The sequence below is a fragment of the Simochromis diagramma genome, unplaced genomic scaffold (genome assembly GCF_900408965.1).
Source record: "Simochromis diagramma unplaced genomic scaffold, fSimDia1.1 OVJJ01000361.1, whole genome shotgun sequence".
In the NCBI taxonomy this organism is placed as follows: Eukaryota; Metazoa; Chordata; class Actinopteri; order Cichliformes; family Cichlidae; genus Simochromis; species Simochromis diagramma.
Genome location: NW_024386860.1, coordinates 12,142,682 through 12,164,910, shown reverse-complemented (window position 1 = coordinate 12,164,910; position 22,229 = coordinate 12,142,682). Strand labels below are relative to the sequence as shown.

General features: G+C 38.4%; 1 protein-coding gene and 1 long non-coding RNA gene across 2 annotated transcripts in view; one reads left to right on the top strand and one right to left on the bottom strand.

The window, feature by feature from the left end:
* Window positions 1–22,229, top strand: part of sh3bp5b (SH3-domain binding protein 5b (BTK-associated)) — a 30,253-nt gene that overhangs the window by 3,247 nt on the left and 4,777 nt on the right. Inside the window, exons 3-5 of the mRNA XM_040030598.1 lie at window positions 2,632–2,760; window positions 18,904–19,068; window positions 19,386–19,516. Of these exons, the coding sequence (XP_039886532.1) occupies window positions 2,632–2,760; window positions 18,904–19,068; window positions 19,386–19,516 (425 nt within the window). The remainder of the gene's footprint in view (window positions 1–2,631; window positions 2,761–18,903; window positions 19,069–19,385; window positions 19,517–22,229) is intronic.
* LOC120732781 lies at window positions 885–11,942 on the bottom strand. The gene is made up of 3 exons (XR_005695679.1): window positions 11,832–11,942; window positions 3,078–3,082; window positions 885–895 (listed from the first exon to the last, which is right to left on the bottom strand). It is a non-coding gene; the product is annotated as an uncharacterized LOC120732781 (long non-coding RNA).

The following is a 22,229-nucleotide window of genomic DNA, read 5'->3' as shown; positions in this document are numbered from 1 at the left end:
CTAAGTAACACATTAGTTGGAAATGAAACAATGACTGCTGAGTGTTTTGTAAGCCACATCTGACAAAATATGTGGAAACTCTACTTCTTTTGATAGACAGACAAGGACAAAAAGAGACTTTTTTTTTTTTTTTTTTTTTTTTAAACCTCAAACTTAAAAGTCAGTACTTTATCCTCCTGTGTTCTGGGGGTCAGAGTTAAAACATATATACCATATGTTGTATCACTCTTTAATATTTCTGGCATAGTTTAATTGCTGACAACTTGATTAACAGAATTTAAAAATAATTCAGATAATCCTGAATTTATCTTAAGTTAAATTTCTTTCTTTAAGGATAAAGAATAACTGATTCTTGTATCTCAGTTAAAAAGCTTTCAGTAAGTTTTTGAATGTTGTTGGTTAGAGAAAACTTTCAACTCTTCTGGAAAATTTTTGAAAATGTTAATCCTGTGAAGTAATTAAGTGAAAGGGCAGAGGGCTTATGAAAGTCACGATGATTCATCTTCTGGGGAATGCTTATGTCTGAATAATTTCTTGACAGTCTATTGATGTTCAGGCATTTTAGTTTAAGCCAAAGTGACCCCATCGATTGAGCAACAAGAGTTTTCTCAATACACTATCAATGCACCAGTCGCTCCCAGTTGATGTGGAAGAAGTGGGCAGTGTTGAGTGATTAGAAGATCAGTGGCAGGTGGAGTAGAAGGGCATTTTTTTTTAAAAGTGGCGGTGTGGAAGAGAAGACTGGACAAGGAGTAAAAACTAGTTTGACACAACAGCCATGGGCTAAGATTCAAACTACAGGGGAAAAGTGAGGACTGACTAACTGTCAGTAAGCCTGGAAAGCAGAATACAGTCAAAGTCAACTTTAGGTTCGGACATGAGTGAAAGCAAACTGCTTCCTGTGCAGATCTGACACCTCAGCCTGCTTCAAAATAGACCCTCACAACCTTGGCTTGTGAGTAATCTTAACATGAGAGATTGCATCCTTGTTGAACCAGTACACTCAATACACTTTCCTCAATACTGAAAAGCATATTGAGAATTACCTTCTAGGGACCTCTAATACCAGAAAATATAAACTCGTAGGTGTTAAAAGAAATCTAAAGTTGATCATAACTTTTAGTAAATCTTATGTACTGTTATTGACCACATAAAAGTTCAGCGCACAACAAAACAAGAACTGTCGCACCAAAATGCTATTTGGTGAGAACATCTGTCTTTTAGCCACATCCAATTTCCATGGAATTTTCTAAAAAGTGTGGAGTGCTAAACAAGTGTCGTGCACTCTGAATGCTGACTAGAAACTAGCTTTTTGTTCTTCAACCTTAAATGTATATATATTAAATTACTTACCACTTTTCTGTTATGCACAGTATATAAGCGAACAATAACATCTTGTTTATTTTCAGTATGCTTACTTTAAATAAACAGTTATTACCCATGCACAATGACACTAGAGCCTGAATTTAACACAAGTGTCATATAAAAGAATTTATCATGGATGTGATTCTGTTTGGTTTGAAAACAAGGAAGTATTTAAAGTTATGAGGATTTGAACAGTTGCTTTGCTGTAGTTTGTTTACTGAATGTTTTTGTTTTTACTTCCTGGATTTTTTTTTTTTTTTTTTTTTTTTTTGCTGTTGTGCTTTGAAGGTTTGTCTCTCATGCAAATTAGATGACTGTGATGAAACTATAGAGATAAATGTCTGAGAAGTTCCCCTTGTTTGTATAGTGGACAAACAAGGCTCTCTAACACTAAACGGAAAGGTCACTTCTTTTCAGTTAGAAAAGTGTATCAGACTAGATTTTCATGGACTGTGTTCATCAGACTGGCTTTAGTTTGTTTTTCAGTTTCAAGAAAAATGTGTCAGCTCTATCTGGGACATGGTCTGAACACGTTATCCAGATTAAATTATGTTTAATGCTTGATAGTCAGTGTTTTCTTTGCATTTTTCAAATGCCCTTTTTTTTTGTTTGTTTTTCTCTTGAAATTCTTGGGTTTTCAAGGTGCTTTAATGGCTTGGCAGTGACTTACAAGAGAGGTAACAACAGGGCAAGTTTAATTTCCTTAAACAGCAACTTTATAAGCTGTGAGGTTAATAAAGGTCAGGAGTTAAGAGCTACACCATCCTTTAGAAGGATATGACAAATAAAGATGGATAGCAGCATGTGTAATTACTAATGCTGAGGCTTCTACTTTCTCCCCAAAAGAAATTTGCCACAAATTAAATTGCCAGAAATAACAGGAATATGCATAAACATCTATAACATAGACTCATTGCCGTGCTTGAAGGATGATCAATCACTAGAACATGGGGTTGTTCACCAAAGGCCTGTTTTGAACTGTTTTTTTTTTTTTCTCCTTTTAAAATACAATATTAAAAAACAAACGCACACATTTTGACGTTTTTAAGATGACTGATTTACTTGACAAGAGGAATATTTAGGTAAGTAGGGGAGTCTTCAAATGGTATAAGATTTTATCCTTTTTTTGACAGTGAGTAAGCACAGGATTGATTTTTGCTTCTAAAGAAGCACTAGAGTTGTATTTGTCATTTTTTGCAACCGCCTGTTCCTAGTTTGTTTTGACTTAAATTGCTAAAGATTTTTTTTTTTTTTTCTTTTGATCAGGATGCAAGACAAAAATTCCGCTCAGTTCTGGTGGAGGCCACAGTGAAGCTGGATGAACTGATGAAGAAGATCGGCAAGGCAATAGAGGAGTCCAAACCTTATTGGGAGGCTCGCAGACTGGCCCGTCAGGTCAGTGAGCAATGGAAGATGGAGTAAACATTCAAAACTGTCTTTAAGCACAGTTGGGCAACTCAAACTAATCAGTTGAGTTCAAGTCAAGCCTTAGGTGTGGTTAAAGCAAGCCTTGGGTATCGACTTGGTTCAAAGCCAATTGCAAGGCTATTAGGTTTTAGCAGTGGCCAATAAAACAGGATTGCATCCTGTGATTTCTTCCCTTCCTGGCTTTTACACAGCTAGTCTATACAGACGTGCACATATACAGAATGTTTAGTTATGCATGACCTGCTGGTTGCTTTTTCTTTTGGGGGGCATGTCTCTTGCTATACATTTGCTTTGAAAAGCAGGTTCAATCTCAGCAAGTTTCCTATCAGCAACCATTGATGTATAAAATAGAAAGACCTGGTCAGGCCTCAGAAAGTTTTTAATTAGTTTGGATTTGAAATAAGCACCGAGTAAGTCAGAGTGAAAAACATTGTTCCATTGTCTACTGGTGTTCAAGCCTGATTGTATGCACCAGTATTTATCTTTTTTTTCCCCTATCCTCTCCTACCTTCTTTAATGGTTTCATCTTCAGTACTCTTAAAGTGACACCTGGTAATTGCATTCCTTTGTGTAGCTTTCTGGTCTTTGTTTTAATGTGTTTAAAGAGATAAAAAGGGAGGCGAGTGTGACATGCAGACTAATTTCAGACTACATTTTCAGTTCCCCTTTTAGCTGAGCCTCGGTAAAATGTGTGTATGTGTAAATAAAGGGGAAAAAGCCACCTACACATCTTGATAAGAGCCCATACAGCTGTAAGTGCACATTTAGGCAGCAGTGAGACTCAAAAGACTTTATTGTGCAGTTTTATAGGATTCTATTTAAGACACAGGTCTTACTGTCATGCTGTCAGTATTTATCTGTTCACATATCTGTAGATATGTGTTTGAAGGTTAACTTTTCACAGTGTGGTGAAATTTTGGCAATTTTGAAAGAGCTTCTGTAAAGTGACACTGTAGCTGGACTTCCCATTTTTTTAGCATTATGACCTTAAACTAGGTTCTCTGAGAGCATTTCTGCTACTATTGTGACAAAGGTCATATGGAAAAGTTTGTAGCAAAAAATATCAATTCCTAGAATTTAGTAACATCCAGATGTGCTGCAAAGAGTCAAATATACTGCGGATTAGGTCAATGATGTGAAATATTCCGTAGAAATGGCTTGCAGTTTCTTGTTAACATTAATGCAATCTAGGGTACCAAGGTTCCTCTGTCAGTTACTCATTTTAAACCTTTTTTTGCAAGGAAAAACTGCATGTTGCTATTAAAAAAACTGCATGTTGCTATTAAGAATAAATGCACAAACAGAAAAGTAAAGTATGAAATAAATATGTCAGGTATTTGTACAGAAGTGGCACCTTTGGCAGTCTTGCCAATTTTGGTCCTTGGGGGAACTGAGATGAGACTTCCCCGCATGTGATCGTTCTAGTTCCCTTTTACCTGTCCACTCACCTGCTAGCACAGTTTTACTTTGGTCTTCTCTGCTTGTTTACTTTCACTTTTTAACTGTGCATGAGCAAAAGAACGGTTATCAAAAGGCTATATTCACAATGAGTGCTTTTCTTGTGTCCCTAGAAAGGTCACGTGTTGAGAGTAGAATTTAAAAAGCTGAGGCCGGTTAGATGGTTATTCAGGAATGAAAAGTGACAGGGAAGACAATTTGAAATGCAGAAGATCATGAGTGAGGCGAGGTTTGTGCTTTCCTCTAGAGGGAAAAAAAATACTTCAATTTTTATCCACTCTTCCTCCTTTATTACGCTGTAAGAGAGACTATCGGAGAAGTTGTGTACAAATACACTCAGCGAGACCACACCACTCTTTCTGCTTGGTCAGCCAGCCGATGATAACTCGATACTGGCCTGACAAAAATAATCGGTTAAAGTTTGTGAGGGGCTTTTAGTTTGGCTCGTGACTTGCTAAAGATGACCCAGTTGTGGTATGCTTGGTGAGAGAAACTGTCCTCTAACTTAAAGAAAGAAAAGTAGCCTTTACTTTGTGAAGCATCTTCCCTTCTGTTCTGAGGAAAACATGTTTCAAAGTGACTGATCTGGACTGCTGTCCTCATTAGGATAGTGGGTCACCCAAATTTTATTTAGTGGTGGCACAAGGCTGTATAACTGGAGTGCGTTTTTGTTGTTGTTTTTTGTTTTGTTGTTTTGTTTCTTCCCCCATGTAGCATGCAAATGTAGAAGAAAGAGATTGGCCATAAATGCCTCCTACTTAGGTTAAAGCAATTTGCACTTTACTGTTTTCCAATTTTCTCTCTATTAAGTCATGACATTAATGTCCTTCTTCTAAATGGCTTTAATTATCTGATTTTCGCTTGCCAACTTAATTTAATTGAACAGTGTGACTATGTCACAGCAGCCTACATGTGACGTGGGCGACAGCAAAGCAGTGTAAAGTTGCTGTTATTTGATTGTTTGCATTTTTTATTTACTCACTGTGCTCACGCTTCTCTAAATGTGTTTGTGTTTGGAACATGTTATTCAAGGGGGGCTTGAAATGCTAATTTATCTCAACAATCCAGGTTTTCTCAGCAGTTCTGATGTTAGAAAACGGTGACTTTGAAATCCCAGCCAGCTTGTCTAAGCCCAGTGTAGCTGAATCCACTGCCATAAACGTTTTCTGTCTGTTGTAGCAAAGTGTGCTTGCTCTGTAAGTGCCTCCCAGGACATGCTTAGTAGTTGTTGTTGTTATGTTTCGTATCAACAGCAGAGGATAAACATTTTGCTCTTTCAGTAAGCCAGTTCTGGTTTTGCTCTTAGGTCTTTTCATCACATGTCACATTCTGTTCCACCCTTGTACCCTGCCTTTCTCTTTGTCTTTTGTGCTCTGTCTCGTGACTGCAGTAGAGTTTCTTACTTGCAATAATTAATTGCACTTGTCTGCACCTGAGCATATAAAGGTAAAGCTTTGCCTGCAGTGATTCTGTGAAGGAAAGCTTTGGATAAGATTTTTGGCACATAACTCCACTTTGGGTGTTTGTCAGGCTTATGATAAATCTTTAATTGTTACGTGTATGTGTGTGTGCACACATGCAATTGCCCATTTTATTCAGGTAAGACTGTGAATGCATTTCATACTTCCACTAAATAGCGGGTTGTTTTATCTGATTTAATGAACAGAACATCTTGTTGAGCTGACTGTGACTGGGGGGGGGGGTAATAAACAAAAACCCTTAAATTTCCCAACAAGTCTGTTCATCTTGGCTTTCTGTTCATAGTAAGTCTCTCTCATAAAGTGCCACTCACCCTTGAAATCATTGAGGCCTTTACAAGACTGTACAATCCGTCAGCTTCCTGTGGTCTAAATGTCGACATTATAAGTACTTTCCAGTATAGACTGTGATCATAGATTTATTTTCTGAACAGATGGTGAGGAAAAAAGCTGCTGAAGCCAAAATAGAAAGCTGCTGAAGCCTTTTAAAAGCAGCTGCTTATTCGAAGCTGAGAACACTTTCTTTTTTTTTTTTTTTCTCTTTTTTTGTTTTGAGGGTATCTAACCTCTCTAATGAAGCTGCCAAATCATGCAAATGGGTTCTGACACAGTTGGGCAAAACTCTTGCACCATTCCCTTGATGTCATTTACTTTAATCACTTGCCAACTAAAAATATCTCAAATAAAAGAAACATGCTGGGACTCATTGTCACTGTCCTCGCGTAGCCTTCCATCGCTCACGCTACGCCCACTTCTCAGTACAGCAGAGTGTGATGTTTGGCTTCTGCTCAGCAGAGGTTTAATGATGTAATTGGTGTTTTCAACACATCCTGCTTATATCTGTTTGGGAGGGAGCTTCGATACACAGCCTTGTTTCTTTAGTTGTTTCATTGCTTTCTTTCTTTTGTAATTCTTTCTTTTCTTCTTCCTTCATTACACCTTTTCTTGTTTATTGCATAACAAATGCATCATTTTTACTTCCTGTATTGCTGTCCTTTCCGCATTTTTTGAATTCGTCCTTTCAGGGTGTTCTTTCTTTTTTTTAACTTTTCTAGTCTTCACCCCTCCGGGCACATTTCCTTTCCTTTTATTGTCATGTTGTATTTCTACTTAATATTTCCTTTGTACACCTGATTGTTTTCCTTGGCCCTTCTCATTTTCCATCTCACACTCTCTCTCTGCTTTCGGCTGTCTTCTGTTATACGATTTCTTCATGTTATTTCAGGTTTGCCCTTTCTCCGTCATCAGTGTGTACACAACATTTGTCCTGACTTACTGCTTTGTTTTCCTGTTCACAAAATACTTGTCTCTCTCTCCATCACACACACACACACACACACACACACACACACACACACACACACACACACACACACACACACACACACACACACACACTCTCAGTTTGATAAGAAACAAATTATTTGCCATATTAGATAAGTAGCACCAGCACCCAGGGAGAAGCGGTATTGGCTGATGGGTGTGACCTTGACTGTAGATAGAAGAGAAAATGGAAAATCAGAACTCAAAGTGTTAATCTATATTTGCATGTAAGGCATCATGCTGGCAGCTAATGATTCATGAATGAGTAATTATGTGGGAGAACATTAAGACTTTCCCCAAGATTTGAACAATCCTTCAAAGTTAAGTTGGAAAAGATAAATTAAAAGCCTTTAAAATAACATTGACACAACCTTAGAAGTATTTGCAAAGGGTTTGAGGCACACACACACACACACACACACACACACACACACACACACACAAATCAGCAAATTTGATCAACTCTTAATGTTAAGAATGCGTGTGCACTAAGACAGCATCTTATTACTTTACTTTAGTTATTCTGATTGCAGGCTGCAATGTTGCTGTTATATGTACTTTTACAATCGATCCAATTTTGATCAAGCAGAACTCTTTCCTTCAAGAAAACTTGTGGCAGAGAAGGTAAATATTGTATGAATCATACTTCTGACCTTCCTGTTAGAGAACAGAGTCTCCAGATGTTAACTTAAATAACATTTAGGTCCTTGTTTTCCTCTTGATCTCACTGGGAAAGGTTTGTCAGGTGGTCCAGAAAGAAAGGGGCGGGGGGGAAGAAAAGTAGATGTCCGTACTCGTGACTTCAATGCTAATCTGAGAAGTGGGTCATGGCGACAAGGCTAAAAAGTTTGCAAAGTGATGGGTCAAGCTCACATCCGTTCAAAGACGCAGGTTTTTAAGTGCTGACTGTGGTGGGATGGAGTAAGGCTGACGTATGAAGTTGGACTTGTGTGTGTGTGTGTTTTAAACATAATGAAATATGCATTGGGCCTGCTATATATTCCACGTCACCTCTCAAGACTCAGCAGGAGATTGAAGTGAGCATATGCAAATATCTCACGTCATACTGCTAATACACCATGTGAACGGGATGTCTTTGGTGTTTCTTGAACACAGGCATTTGAAGGCTTAAAGTGCTTTTTTTTCATTATTCTTTGACAATCCCCTTTTCAATTGTGGATATTTCATTTTGAAGCCAAACCACTTGTCCTTGCTGGTTATTTTGTCTATTAATGGGGGTGAAGAGCAGCAATGGCTCTCTCTGTGTTATGAGGGAGCGTTAAAGTGGATGACTCAGTTTCTCCTCATCAGTGTGGCAACTGCAGATTCTGATTGAAACCAGCAGCCCACTCAGCCTGCTGCACCACACTGTGTGTTTGCAGGTCTGCTGATCTTCGTTGTAGAGAAAGGAGCAGTACTTTGACTGTAAATCTGAAAGACAGGAAGGCAGTTTGAGAATAAGATGGGAATGTACAGGATTTAGATGAGGGATGATGGAAGAGAGGAGTAAATTTGCAGATAAAAGGATGCTTTCTTGTGATGTGACTGATGCACTGATTCAAGACAAGTCTGCATCCAGTCGGCAGGTGAATAATGGGAGCAAATCCAGAGGTGAAAATCTGACAAAATCTCACAGGTCTGGATTTATTCCCTAATAACTGGGCAATATGAAGCACGCATTGTGATGCATTACTATGATATATATAAACCACGACCATGTCGTCAAGTTTTTGCCCACAGGGGATCGTCTAGATAGTGCCGGGCGTTATTCTAATATTATTATTATATTATTATAGTATTAGGGTGTTTACTGGTGCTGTGGGAATCTCATAGAGTTCATACAGATCATCTCGGTTTGAACAGATGTCAGGACTTAACAAGCACATTGCTGGATGTTGAGAGGATGCTGTGCTAGACTTGGAGTGGAAAATCTAACCCAGTTGAAAGAGAAGTACTGAGATTGTTTGGAGGAAGGCAAGCACAAAGAAGGAGAGGTAGTCAGCAAGAAAGTTCACGCTTTGCTTAATGGATGTGATTTGTTTTGACTGTCTCAGCGGTGAGCAACAAAACCTGTCCAACATGTCTTCCAGTCCCATTAGCCGGATGTGGCTCGGTGAAAGACTGTGGAGGAGTGGAGGGTTGATACTGAAGGGTTTGCAGCCGCTGATCAAATGCTTCAAGGTTGAGGTGAAGCAGTAGGGGGTCCTGCAGAATGTATTTTGCTGAAATTAAAATGTTATGTGTGATGTACACAGATGCATTGATATGCTAATTATTTCCTCACCTCATTGATTAAACGTCAAGTCACATCAGAGGGACACAACAAGGCAGTCTTTGTGAAACAGGGCGTACTAGAAATGTGTTGATGGGAACTTAAGAGGATGTCGTTTCATTTGTACTGCATAGCTTTCTGACATTTTATTTTCTTTGGATTATTCTTACTTGCTAGAGTCTGTGTCTAGAGGCGTTAGGATTAGGAGAGCTGCTCCTGTTATAGTTTTTTCTTAAGGATAGCAGTTAAGTTGTCATGTTTAATATGACACTGTGTAATACCATATAACTGGCTTCAGGAAGCTTCATGGAAATCTCTTGACAAACATAATCTCTGATAGCAGTGGTTTTAGCTATAATGTTATGTAATTTGAAACAAGAGGAAAAAAAAAAGTTTAGGGCAGTGACTCATAGATGTCCCCACATTTCTTGTCAACTTATCTTCTTTCCTTCCCTTTTCTCTTTTTATCATCCTCCCTCTCTGCCTCACTGGTGTGAATTGCTTTTGGCACGCAACGCAGGCGCACACGGGATGGTGATGAGCGATGAAGTCAAATTTATGGATGGGTGAATTGAAAGAGAGGGATTTGGGTTTTCTGGGAGAGGGGTTGGGGCAGCAGAGGAAGCTGCTGCAAGGTCAAAGCCATCTGGTCTTGTTTTGACCACCTGGGACTCTGTGTGTGCGTGTGTATGTTATTGCATAACAACTATTGCAAGCATGTCACTGAGCAGCTCTGACAGAGTTTTTTGTAGATGGGAGGATTTCCTTTTGTACTTTTGGCAATGACTCAATAGGAGCAAACAGGTGTGTTATCATGTGTGTTTACATGCATTTATGTGTCTGTGCTTTTCGCTAACCTTTCTACAGAAATGTAGAACAGAAATTACAAAAAAGAGAAGCAGACTTTTATTTTAATATTTATGTTACCGTACACGTTGGACTGTAATTTGTAACTGTTATTGTATGAAGAAGTATAGGAAATCATTACAAGTGCTTTAACTGACTTGGAAAATGTGAGTAGAGAAACTGAACATGAACTACTTTTGTAAAAGAGGTAGGTATACCAAATCTGACATATCTCCACCCCCCCAAATACCTTCCCATTAGCATAAATGACTTGACCATCAAGTAGCATCTGGCACATCAGTAATGCCAATAGCAATACCAACATAAATGACTACATATACCTTAACAGCATCAGCACATGACTCCTCAAGTGTCCTTATTCAAGCCTTGTTTGTAGCTGATAACTAGCTTTGTTATCTGAGCCAATTTGGAAGAGTGAAGAGATGCAGAGAGGCGTCCAAAATGCACACTAACGAGACGTTATTACTTTAGGAAGCAGCAAACACCGTGTACAGTTCATGCATGACTGAGCCCTTTAGTCACATTTTAGGCTTCTGTAGTTACTTCTGTGGGCACGCTTTCACAGAGGGATGACACTATGCACTGCTAACATTACCTTCACTCACATAAACAGACTTAGAGCAGTCCCTCTCTTCCCTACAACATTGGACTCTTGTCACAAATGCATTACCCATCAGGCTCTCTTCTTGCACAAGATGGGCTCTGCCTGTAACCCAGTAAAAATGAAAGTAGAGGTAGTGAAATTAGGTGAGTTTTAAAAAAACAAGCGCGTCCATGCTCACAGGTGTACACACGGGTGATCTCACACACACAAACTACACCCTTTTTGGCTCTTACCTCAAAGCACACTGTGTGCTGTCGATCTTATGTGCTGCACAATAATGTTTAATATTTACTGTCATATTCCCCTATATCATTGTGATGTTGTTTATTCTATTACTCTCGTTTTCTTCTGCTTGAGATTTTAAGCTATTCTTGCTTTCATCCTGTCACCGTGTGAAGTGCAGGATGTGTTGCTTTCATCAACATAGCAACTTTTGGGGATCATTCTTTGTTGCAGAAACTTATTAAATTTATTTAACTGTATTAAAAAAATAAAAAAAAGCTCTTAACTGTTAGCCCTGTCAGGTGGTACAAATCTGTCTAAAAAGCAAACCCCGGTTAAAACTTGTCCCTTTGAACACACAACAGCAGCCATCTATCTACCCCTGTTCATATCTGGGTTAAATTGCACGTGTCAGACCGTGAAGTGGACATCAGAGGCTTAGGTTTCCTCCCTGCTGCTGAAGTCATCTGTTTAGCCCCAAAGCTCTCACGTTTATCTAGGCCAGTCACAGTTCGTTCCCCCTCTCCTGGTATAAACAGCAACATCAGATAGATGGCTGAGGTTAGTCAGGCGTACAGAGACATAAAGGATGTCGTGTTTACAGCATTCTTGCGCTCTTCAGCCGGCATCTTTAATAGATGCCATTGTCCCAGATTGTGCTTCTCCTTTAGAGAAACTTAATTGCCAGGCTTGATGGAGCGGCATAGATAAAAATAATCAGATTTCCTGGAAAGCTGGCTGAATCGGGTCACTTTGAAAACAGATTCTGTCTCGTGCATTCCCAAACCTTTTTTTTCTTGGATGGAAAACAAACTGGTTTGTGTGGATCTCCTCCTACATTAGTCTGGGTACACGAGTGTTGCTCTTACAATGTTTCTCATGAATGTGTTTTTAAAAGGCATATTCCTGCCCAAGTAAAGAAACAAACACCCACATTAAACAGGAGCAAATGTGTTATTTCAACAGACTTTGAAATCTGGGCATGTCTTACTTTTAATTTCTGTGGGATGCTGTGAAGGTCAGTGTAAAGTCTTTATCATAAAGGCTCATTTTATACAACTTTGTCCTTTGACAACTGTGACTGATGATGACGTTTGTCCTTTCTCCATGTCCTTTCATCCTTCTATGTTCTTCACCTGTTGGAGTTTGACTGATTTACAGATTCTCACACACAAATGGGCTCCATCAATTTCTTTTTTTTTAACATCTATTTTACTTGAGTCGTCTTGCTAAGATTACATTTTTGATGATCCTACATTCATCCTTTTTTTTCATTATTTTCCTTGTAATCACAAGTTAACAAATCAAGTTTTCTTATTTTAAAAGGGACTTGGATAATTGAAGCAGCTGTTAAAACAAATTGCACTTGTCTCAAACAGAGGGGCATACATGAAATCACAGATCTGTCAGAAGTCTTGCATTACTTACATGTTGGATTCCCTCTGGAGGCTTGAATCTCTGAACATTTCATAGGGCTATGTGCAGAGTGATTAAAATATGAAGTAGAAGAGCAAATGGTTGGAAGAAAGAGGAAGAGATAAGTGATGATTTTTGCAGAGGTGCAGGGTGAGGAGAGATGGGGATTAAGCATGGTGTGTTGGGAAAGATGTAAAAAGAGGCAGACAGAAAGTCATAAATGTGGCTAGCAAGAGAGATTAAGTTGACTATAGGAAGTGACAGATTGGAAGAGAAAGGAAGGATAGCCATTGCTGAAGATTTGGTAAAGGGTGTGATGGTGGGAGAGAGCTCAGTGGATGTAGATGGAAGGAGACAAATGGATAACAGGAAGGAGTAATGGTAGAACAATGGAGAAAAAGAGGCTGATGCAGAAAGAGAAATGGGTAGAAATGCTGGAAGGATAGCCAAAGGCGCCAAAACTACCGGACCAGAATTAGGGGAATGAGACACTTCAGGTTATTTATTATTGTCATGCAGTTGTCAAAGCGTTGTCATAGACTGCATAAAGGTTGAAGGCAACCTCTTATCTCAGTAATCAGAGAGTAGTCAGTTATAAAATGCATGCATTTTTATAGAAGTGAGAGCAACACTCTTAATGTTCTTTAATGTTTAACTGTACTCATGTGGGTGTAACTTGCTGGTTCAGGTGCACACATGCTTTTGGCTATGTAGCATTCAGCAGTGAGAGCATGCATATTAATGAGGGTGTTTTGTTTTTGCTTTGTTTTATCTCTTCTCCGCTTTCTGCTTCACCTTTTGCCTTTCTTCCAAGCACTCCCCTCGCCCTCTTTCATCCTTCTCTCTCTTGGTTGCTTATGAGTGTTGCCTTTGAACTCTGGCTCGGTGATGACAGCACTGGCGTTTTACTTGCTTGTAGTTGACATGTTGACACCGCAAAGTGAAGAAAAACTTGGATAAAGGGAGAAAAACAGGCCTTTATTTCTGTGTTGTCACATGTTTTGTTGTTTGTTGGGATATGAGTGTCTGAGATGTTCTTGAAAACTCAACCATTTAAAAACATGAACACATTTCTTGCTTTGACAACAATTTGCAGAGAAGAGGAGTCTATCGATCCCCTGTTGAAGCTGAATGAGGAGAAGTTTTGGATTTTTAAGTTTGGTGTGTACTGAGATAGCATCTTTAGTTCCTTCTCAGCTTCAAAAATGACCTTCTGATTTAATTCTTACTGAAGCAGACCAAGCAGAGAGTAGTGCTGACAGAATGGGGAGGTGAGCGCAGGAGGTAGATGGAGATGGAGTGAGCACGTGCCTGAAGGGTTTCTTGTGGGCAACGTGAGAACAGAGGAGGAGGTAGTGAGGGAACGTGAGAAAAGGAAAAAAAAGTGGTGCTGAAAGGTGATAATCGGTGAGGAGGTGACAGATGGAGAGACAACTTTAGCATTCTTTTTCTCAAATGTGAAGTTTGACTCAGAACTAAAAACTGTCACCGTGAAATTTACAGAAACCCAGTTCTGCTGTCTGTTTCGCAGTAGTGAGCATGCAAACATCAGCTTGAAAGATGCAGTCTGGTCCAATAAACAGTCTGTATGATTTCATAAATTTGCTCATTAATTGTGTCATATGGTGGAAATACATGTGTTGATGCAACTGGACAAAACATCAGTGATGTTTCTGGAACCAAATGTTGACGTATTCTATATTTACAGTGATGCTTTTTACTAACAATCTTTTCTATGAGCTACAGATCGAGATTGTTTGGTAGAATTGGACGGACAGCTGATGTTGGCATACTAATATCGTCTCTGTGTAAATATTTTCCTTTTTTATCATTTTACCACAGTGAGCATCTTCCTTTGTCCTGCCTACAAAGAGGAAAGCCAAAGACGTCTTGGCTTCTCCCTAGAATAATTACCAAGACTGCATAATCCCTTCAAAGAACCATTCTCAGCCAAGAAAAATACAGGCTTTTTACGTTTGTTTGTTTTGTTTTGTTTTGTTTTTAAGTGTTTTATTAGTGTTAAACTTTTCGTCATCAGTTGATCTTCCACTGAGATGCTTCCCAGTATGGGAAGCCATCGACTGGTCTACCTGGCAATTTACCAAGAGTGTATGGTTCCTGACTTCCTGTTCAAATGCAGATCAATTTAAAGAAGTAAATCCAAGCATTATTTGCTCTCTACTTGGATTGTTACCAGCAGCAGCCAAAGCTGCAGGTTTCATTTGTCCCTGATGGAAAAAAGAAAATCAGAAAGCTCCACAAAATAGTGTCGTTTGCTTTTGGATTGTAGAGATCTGTTACATCAAGATATGTTTATAGATATCTACTTCTTTTTACCTTATGCAAGACTTGAATGCAGATGTAATTTGCATACATTAGCAAATTGAGTTTCATAAAGCTCCTTAGACACACAACAGGGTCAACTTATGATGACAAGCAGAGTGGCTGCAAAAGTAGGACCTTTCTGCTGGATGAGCAAAAAAAACCTGATAAATCATCTGAATATTTAAATACTGATGTCACAAGAGACGACAACGTAAGAGGGCATAACTGTAACTCGTGCTCTCTGTAGTCTTCAGACAGTCTCGAACAGAAAGCTGACCTCATGACAGCAACAAGGCAGAAGCTGTTTGGACTCTGCTGTCGTGGCATGTTGATGACCATCGATAATGAAATTACAGTGAGCATGTGGTGATGTCAGAGTGTTTGCAGACTAGAGTTTGACTGAGAAAGCTGAGGCAAGACAGATGCTGTGTTTGTGAGTTGAAAACTCTGAAAGCTAACACATTCCTGGAATTTTTCAGTGAACTTCATCATTAAGACAATTTAAAGGAAACAATAAACAAATGTTCATATATATTATTAAATATAAGTGTGGCTGTGGAATAATCCTAGGCAAACAATCAGGTGTTTAAAGACAGTCAGCACGGTAAGGCATTGTCGTCTTAAGGAAAAGATTGTCTTGGGTATACGCGACTGGCTTTACTGACTTTCAGACTGACCTATATTTACTGTGTTTCACAGAAACACAAATTTCTGTCCACAGCTTTTTAACTTCAACACTTGGCTCATTTAGCTTATTTTACGTGCAGTCTCTTTGAGTGCAACCAAAGACTTTCACTTAAAAGATTGTCGTATCTTTCTGATCTGCAGTGTCTTTTTGCTTGCAGTGGGCGTGTCCTCTGGATACAGTTGTCTTGTGTTGGAAGAACGGCTCAGCTGCAAGTTTCCAGTCATTACGAGTACAGCATTTTGTTTATGTTGTACATTGTGGTTCCTGTTAAAGTAAAGATAAAGAAGATAAAGTGTGACTTCACAGCAGCTGTCTTTTATATACAGCCTATGGGTGGAATATAGACTTGCAACAAAGTTTGTACAGTAACTAAGTTGATATAAACTGGGTCAGTGGAAACAACAGCTGATCTTATATTCAGCAAAGCGTTTTCAGCTGAATGTTTTCTTTCTGAGGGATCTGTCGTTCTGCAGCGTTTTACATTTGCGTCTTCTTGCTGAGCTCTTCTTATTAATCTGAGCATTTCTTTCAAAACTTAAGAAAAAATGACAAGGTAAGCAGTGCTTCTTATTTCTGTCTCAGGGCGATGAAGGGAGCACTGCAGCACATCAGTGGTGACTCATAACATTCACATTACATACTGTACTTCATATGCACACCGTGCACTCTTACAGTTATTCAGAAACTTCTTATTCTGGATTAGAGCGCTGTCAGCTTGAACTTTCATATGAGAAGATTAGCTGAGTGCACACTCTAACTCGATGGGTGTGCATCTTCTTTGGCAAACTTGTACTCTTTGGTTTTGTCACTTCCTTTTTCTGGTGTGGTTTTAATGCAACCAAAGAGTTTTAAATACGACGTTATTAATACTTCGTTCAGTCAACACTCTGAGCCTAACAAAGTAACACTAATCTGGGTGTTCTAGTCATTTTCGAAGACTTTGTTTCAGGACAGACGGGTGGGACGTTTATTTGGAGCGTTCTAAAGTAGCAGACACAGTATTTTTTTTTTCCTATTTTATTAATATATCTTAAATATCAGTGCAGCATTGAGTGACAGTGAAATTTCACACTGTGATTTGAAATTATTTGGTTTAAGGTGGATTTAGTACCCTACAGATCATTTTGAGGTGTCTCCTTGACTTTCCCTAATAACACCTGAGCAGTAGACAAATCCTTTATAGGTAACGAGGCCATTGTAAAGTTACCATTTTTAAAAAAACGTCCATAGTCAGATTTGTAGCCAAGGGGTCTGCATTTTGTATTTTATGTTAGTGTTTGTATGTACCCAAATGGCTCAAAGATAAAAGAGTATGTCCTTCAAAAGTGTCTGAAAGTCTGCTTTCAACATTTCATCCATGAAATGTGGACCTTTCAGGCGTTCCCTTAAAAAGGATTCATCTTGTGTGTTCGTCATGTTTCTGTATCACTTGCTCAAACAGTGGCATCCCTCATGTAGCTGTTGCGTAGATAAACTAGCTGGAGAGAAATGGAGTGTTGCAGTGTCAAGGCTGCAGCAGCTCTGAGCCTTTATTGTCTCTCTGTATAGCTTTTATTGGCCTGCATAGCACTGAGTTAAATGCTGCTGCTGATGTGTTCAGGCAGAGCTGACAGCAGCTGATAAGACCGGCAGAAAGCAGAGGACACAGACGGGCTTTCAGCCTCACCAGATTGGAGACAAAATGTCTCAAACTTCTGTCCATTGACACAGAAAATTATGTAGACTGTTCATACATCAGTTTTATTCACAGGTAGAGACTGATATTTCTGAATACATGAACTCAGTATTATTTTTATGATCCGGCTGATTTTACTGGTTTTCTTCCAATTTTTAAAATGTATTGATATTATCTTTTGCTCAGTCTTCTATAACAGTAAACTGAATATCTGTTGGTTGTTTGGTCAGATAACTGATTTGAATGTGCTCACTTCACTGCATTTTAGATGAGAAATCCTTTTAAATAATAAAATATGATAATAAATTTATATTATCGGGAATAATTTTCAGAAGAATTTCCAAAAATTCTCTCAGCAGGATGCAAAACAGATTGAAGGACACTGGTAAAGATGTTCATTGCTCTGAGTTTCTAACATAAAACTAAACATTTACTGCTGACAGTGATAACTGATGTGCTGTCTAGTGTCCAGCTCGGCTCCTGTGTGCCTTCACCAGTCACATGAACTGATTTAATGTGACACACAGACCTTGTCAAACCACTGCAGTGTTTATCCACAAGGAGCACATGTTGCACCGATTGTGGATTCACACTCATGCACACTGTGAACATGGTAACAGTCTTATCTTGTTTGTAACAGCAGTTTGTAGTCTCAGCTGTACAACTTTGCCTGGATTACGCAAATGGTGTTTCCGACGCAACAGAGAGCTGTGTTGTTGTTGTTGGAGTTAGTCGCTATTATTTTTTTTTAAATTTATTTATTTATTTTTTTACACATAAAATATGAAGCAATGCACAAAACATCAGATATGCCTCAAAGCTTGTTTTTAATAATTGCTGCTAGGTGTAGGTTGAAGGCATTCTTTGGGGTTCTTCTTTTTCTGCGTTGTTTTTCTTTCTTGGACACATTTGACTGTATTTAAGTTGGTTTTTTTTTGGGACTGGGGAGGGGCTTAGTGGTCATCTTGCCACTTCTCACATTCAATTGAATTTTACTTCTATAGCGTCAAATTAAAACAGCAGTTGCCTTTAAGGTGCTTTTATACAAACCCTGCAAAACTAACTAAAAGATAACAAAAACATTTTTTTCTTAAAAACAAATTGGTGTTTACAAGTCTGAGTTTTTTTTTTTTTTTTTTTTTTAAAAACAGTGTAAATTGGTGTTTACATGAAATTACAATACTTTAAAAATTCAGAAGAACTAAAGGTTTATTTTATTTAAAAATTAGGTTCTCCTGATTTTAACTCAATAAAAACATATCTTAAAAATCTAAAGGGCCTGGTAGTTACAGCAGTTGCTAAAGAGAAGAAAACAAATTGGTAATTTTTTTTGAAACGGACGAGTGCTTATTGTGTTACAGCTGAAGTTTCGTAACTCAATAATTTTTCTAAATCAATATTATGTTTATTATTAAATTAAAGCTGCTAACAAACACACATAGAAATGTAGTGTGTTTTGTAAATGAAGTTAATATTGCCACCAGGTGATCAACTTGTTTGACCCCTGACTTGACTGGCCTGGGTGCTTCTAGCCCTTACTGGCAACAGGGCAGTTGTAAAGCTCTGTAGCCATAGAGGCAAATGCATGTTGATTGTTTTCCTCAGGAAGCAACAAGCACAAGTTTATTATGGCACCAAGAAAACATTTATAGGACGTGGGTAATTGTAAGAGTTGCTCAGAGAACATGAAAACTGTGTCAATAAAACCTTAAAATCTGCTAAAGTCAGTTGAAACCAAAAAACAAGAATTTAAAAACTGTATCCAATCTTTCCATCTCCCAGGCCCAGCTGGAGGCCCAGAAGGCCACCCAGGACTTTCAGAGAGCCACTGAGGTTCTGCAGGCAGCAAAGGAAACCATCTCCCTGGCCGAGCAGAGGCTCCTGGAGGAGGACAGCCGGCAGTTTGACTCCGCCTGGCAGGAGATGCTGAACCATGCCACCCAGCGGGTGAGGAGGGGGAAAAGTGGGAATCTCTTCTTCAAAAACTGAATATTATTTTGGGTTTATTTGCTAGTTTTCTGTCAACAGGAAAAATAACACTTAAACTAAATTAACTTATTGTTAATGGTCCATCACCACCAGTTACGATGCCCACTGATTATGGAGCACTGCGACCTGCAAAATCTTTTTTTTGTATTTTTCATTTATGCAAATATTTCATAAAATGTGGAGGGGGGAAAAAAAAAAAAACAGGGTTCGTGGACCATTTCTAAGGTACTGAACCGAAATATTGGATGACACTGAATTCTGACTGGCTGTTGCAGGTTATGGAGGCAGAGCACACAAAGACGAAAAGTGAGCTGGTCCATAAAGAGACGGCAGCAAAATACACAGCAGCGACTGGACGCATGAAGCAGCTGGAGAAAAAACTCAAACGCACCATCAACAAGTCAAAGTAAGAGCTGAGCGGAATTTAATGGCACTCAGTAAAAGTCACTTAACTTATCTACTTCTGTTTGGGGAGTTTTAGAGCCACTGTTTGGGGGGGGAAAAGGCAATAATATATTGCTACATTCATTTTTTTATTTTATTTTTTGCTTCTGAAATAGTTATTTGTCAAATAAGTGATCTCAAAACTTTTTAACAAACAAATTAACTTCAATTGAAAGAAAAATTATCGCATTTTATCGTTTTGCCCATCGTGCATGAATCTAACAGATTCGTGAGCAAAAATTAGATGCAGGGACGCCTCCAGAATTTTTTCGTAGGGGTGGCCATACTTCCAGTTTTAATATGCTGTTGTCAAATATAGGCTACTTGAAAAATATGGCAGAAAATAATGATATGCCTGGTTAATTTCCTGTTATTATAGTTGATATGACTGAAAATGAGTACATATGAAAACCATATAACAAACAAATTCTAAAGCAGACTGTGTGAGCCAAATGTTCAGCATCCTGTTTTTGTTTTTTTTTTTTAGTCATGACCATAGAGTCTCACTTATGGTCACACTAGAGAACTCTGATTAAAACTTTCAAGATATTGGGCAGATTTTCTGCTATTTTAGTGTTTGATGAGTTGAAATATCTTGCATATAGAACCTTAAATTAAACAATGGAAATTATGTAATAACAACAGATCTGCTCCTCCAAACGCAGCTGTTCAAACCTGCTTTGTTTTGCTTCAGTTTTCTGTAAAAGCATCACTGGCAGGTTACACTTCTTTCCATGCAGAAACTCTGTGACGTAGAGAAACTTTCATTTCCAGCCGCACTGAACGTGTTTCTTTTAATATTAATACAAAAGTCAGGTGTTAAAGGGGAAGTCTGGCTAAATGTAGCACAGTCATGGGTTCTATGGTATCACATGATAAAGGTTGCAGCTGGCAATCTGAAATGATTTGAAATGTTGCTCAGAATTGCCAGAATTCCCCCTTATTTTACCCTAAAACGAAATAATTTCTCAAGGGGAAAGATTTTTTTTTTTTTTTTTTTTTTTTTTACCAGCGCTGCAGTTTGGCAGATGGCTGTTCAGCTTCAGTTCAAAATATGAAGGGGAAAAAATACAAATGATCCACCAGAGTTAAGCTCCACACATTTTAATGTGAATGTTACATTCAAAATTTTATTTACCTTCAAAAATGACTTAATTTCATCCAATGATACATATGAGCCTTACAAACTTAAATTCTCTATCATTAAAACCACACAGATGAGAGCTGCTGCTTATACTAACATGCTGCAAACAACTTGGAGTTTAGTTTGCTGTGTAGGGAAAAAGTACATTTGAGCTTCGAGGCTTCAACCTCAAATAAAACTTTTAGTTGAAGAATTGCAAAGTTGCAGAAGATCCCCCTTAAGTCTCATATCTTATCATTCAGAGAGGCTGTTTTTGTCTGTGTCAGCCTCCAACTCCCACTCTCTCTCACTGTATTTCATTAAATTCTGCAATATGTGAATTTGCATTTGAGGCATCTTCTTCTGCACAAAGATCTAGAACAGGAAGGCCCATCTACTACCAAGAGCAGTTTTTGTACTTTTTGTAGGGAAGTGTACCTTTTGTAAGCCACACTTCCTTTCTCATCGCTGCAATTCAAACATTGATTTGAAGTATTTGTTAGAGAAATCACTAGCACATAGTTTCACTTAACTTTTTCTAGTCTCTGTTTGTCTGTAATTTAGGTTTAGATGAATTTCTGGTAATTCCAAAAGTTTCACAACTGTTTTATTGGGGTTTTTTGTAACTGTTATAAACCTTTTGTCCCATTCACCCTCCCTATTTATGACTAAATAGGCAGCAACAACTACTCAAAAACCACCAAAGAAGGAAGAAAAGAGAGTAAACTCTCACTATCTCTCATCCATTTTGCTTGACAGACACAAGTACTTGTTGAATTTTAGATCCAGAGTTTGCTTACAAGACAGAACCATCAGATTTACATTCAGTCGAGTTTCCCAAAACAATTATCTGGTTCCCACGTGAAACAGATTTTGCTTGCTGTAATTGTTTCTCTTGGGCATACTGGCTATGAAATCCATGGTCTGTGTTTGGTGCTTTACATTCCACAGTTTATCAAAAGATAGCATGGGGCTTTATCAGTGGCTAATTCCCAGAATTAAAGACAATAGTCTACAACGTTTCCCTGTTTTTATCACGATGTGCATACTGTAACTTGCAGCAGGAACGGTGCAGAATTACAGAGGAAATCAAATACAGATACTCCACTTAACTCATTACTAACACAAAGGCAGGCTTGTGCATTTAGTCCTCCACCATTTGCACTTTCACTCAGTGTAAGTTGTTATTTTTCTCTAATACATGCTGGCAATATTTTATGTAATCATTTTACTTACTATTTCAAGAATCTGAGTACCTATCAAAATGAGCATACGCATAAAAAATAAAGGTTGATATTTGCTCTGTTGTTGATGTTTACCCTAAACGGCACCAAAAAGAGATGCTGCAATCTTTTTTTTGGTAGAGTTTAAAACAATGTCTTTCTTGTCACATGATCTAGTCGTTGTTGCTCGATCAGTGAAGTTCCAGCTCCGATTATTCAGCTGGAATCTTCTAACTGAATTATCAGCTGCAGCCTTGCCGTGTGTTGCCTCAGCAGGGTGTTAATCCATTTTGCATCGTTCGCTCATCCAACATCACAGCCCCCTTTAT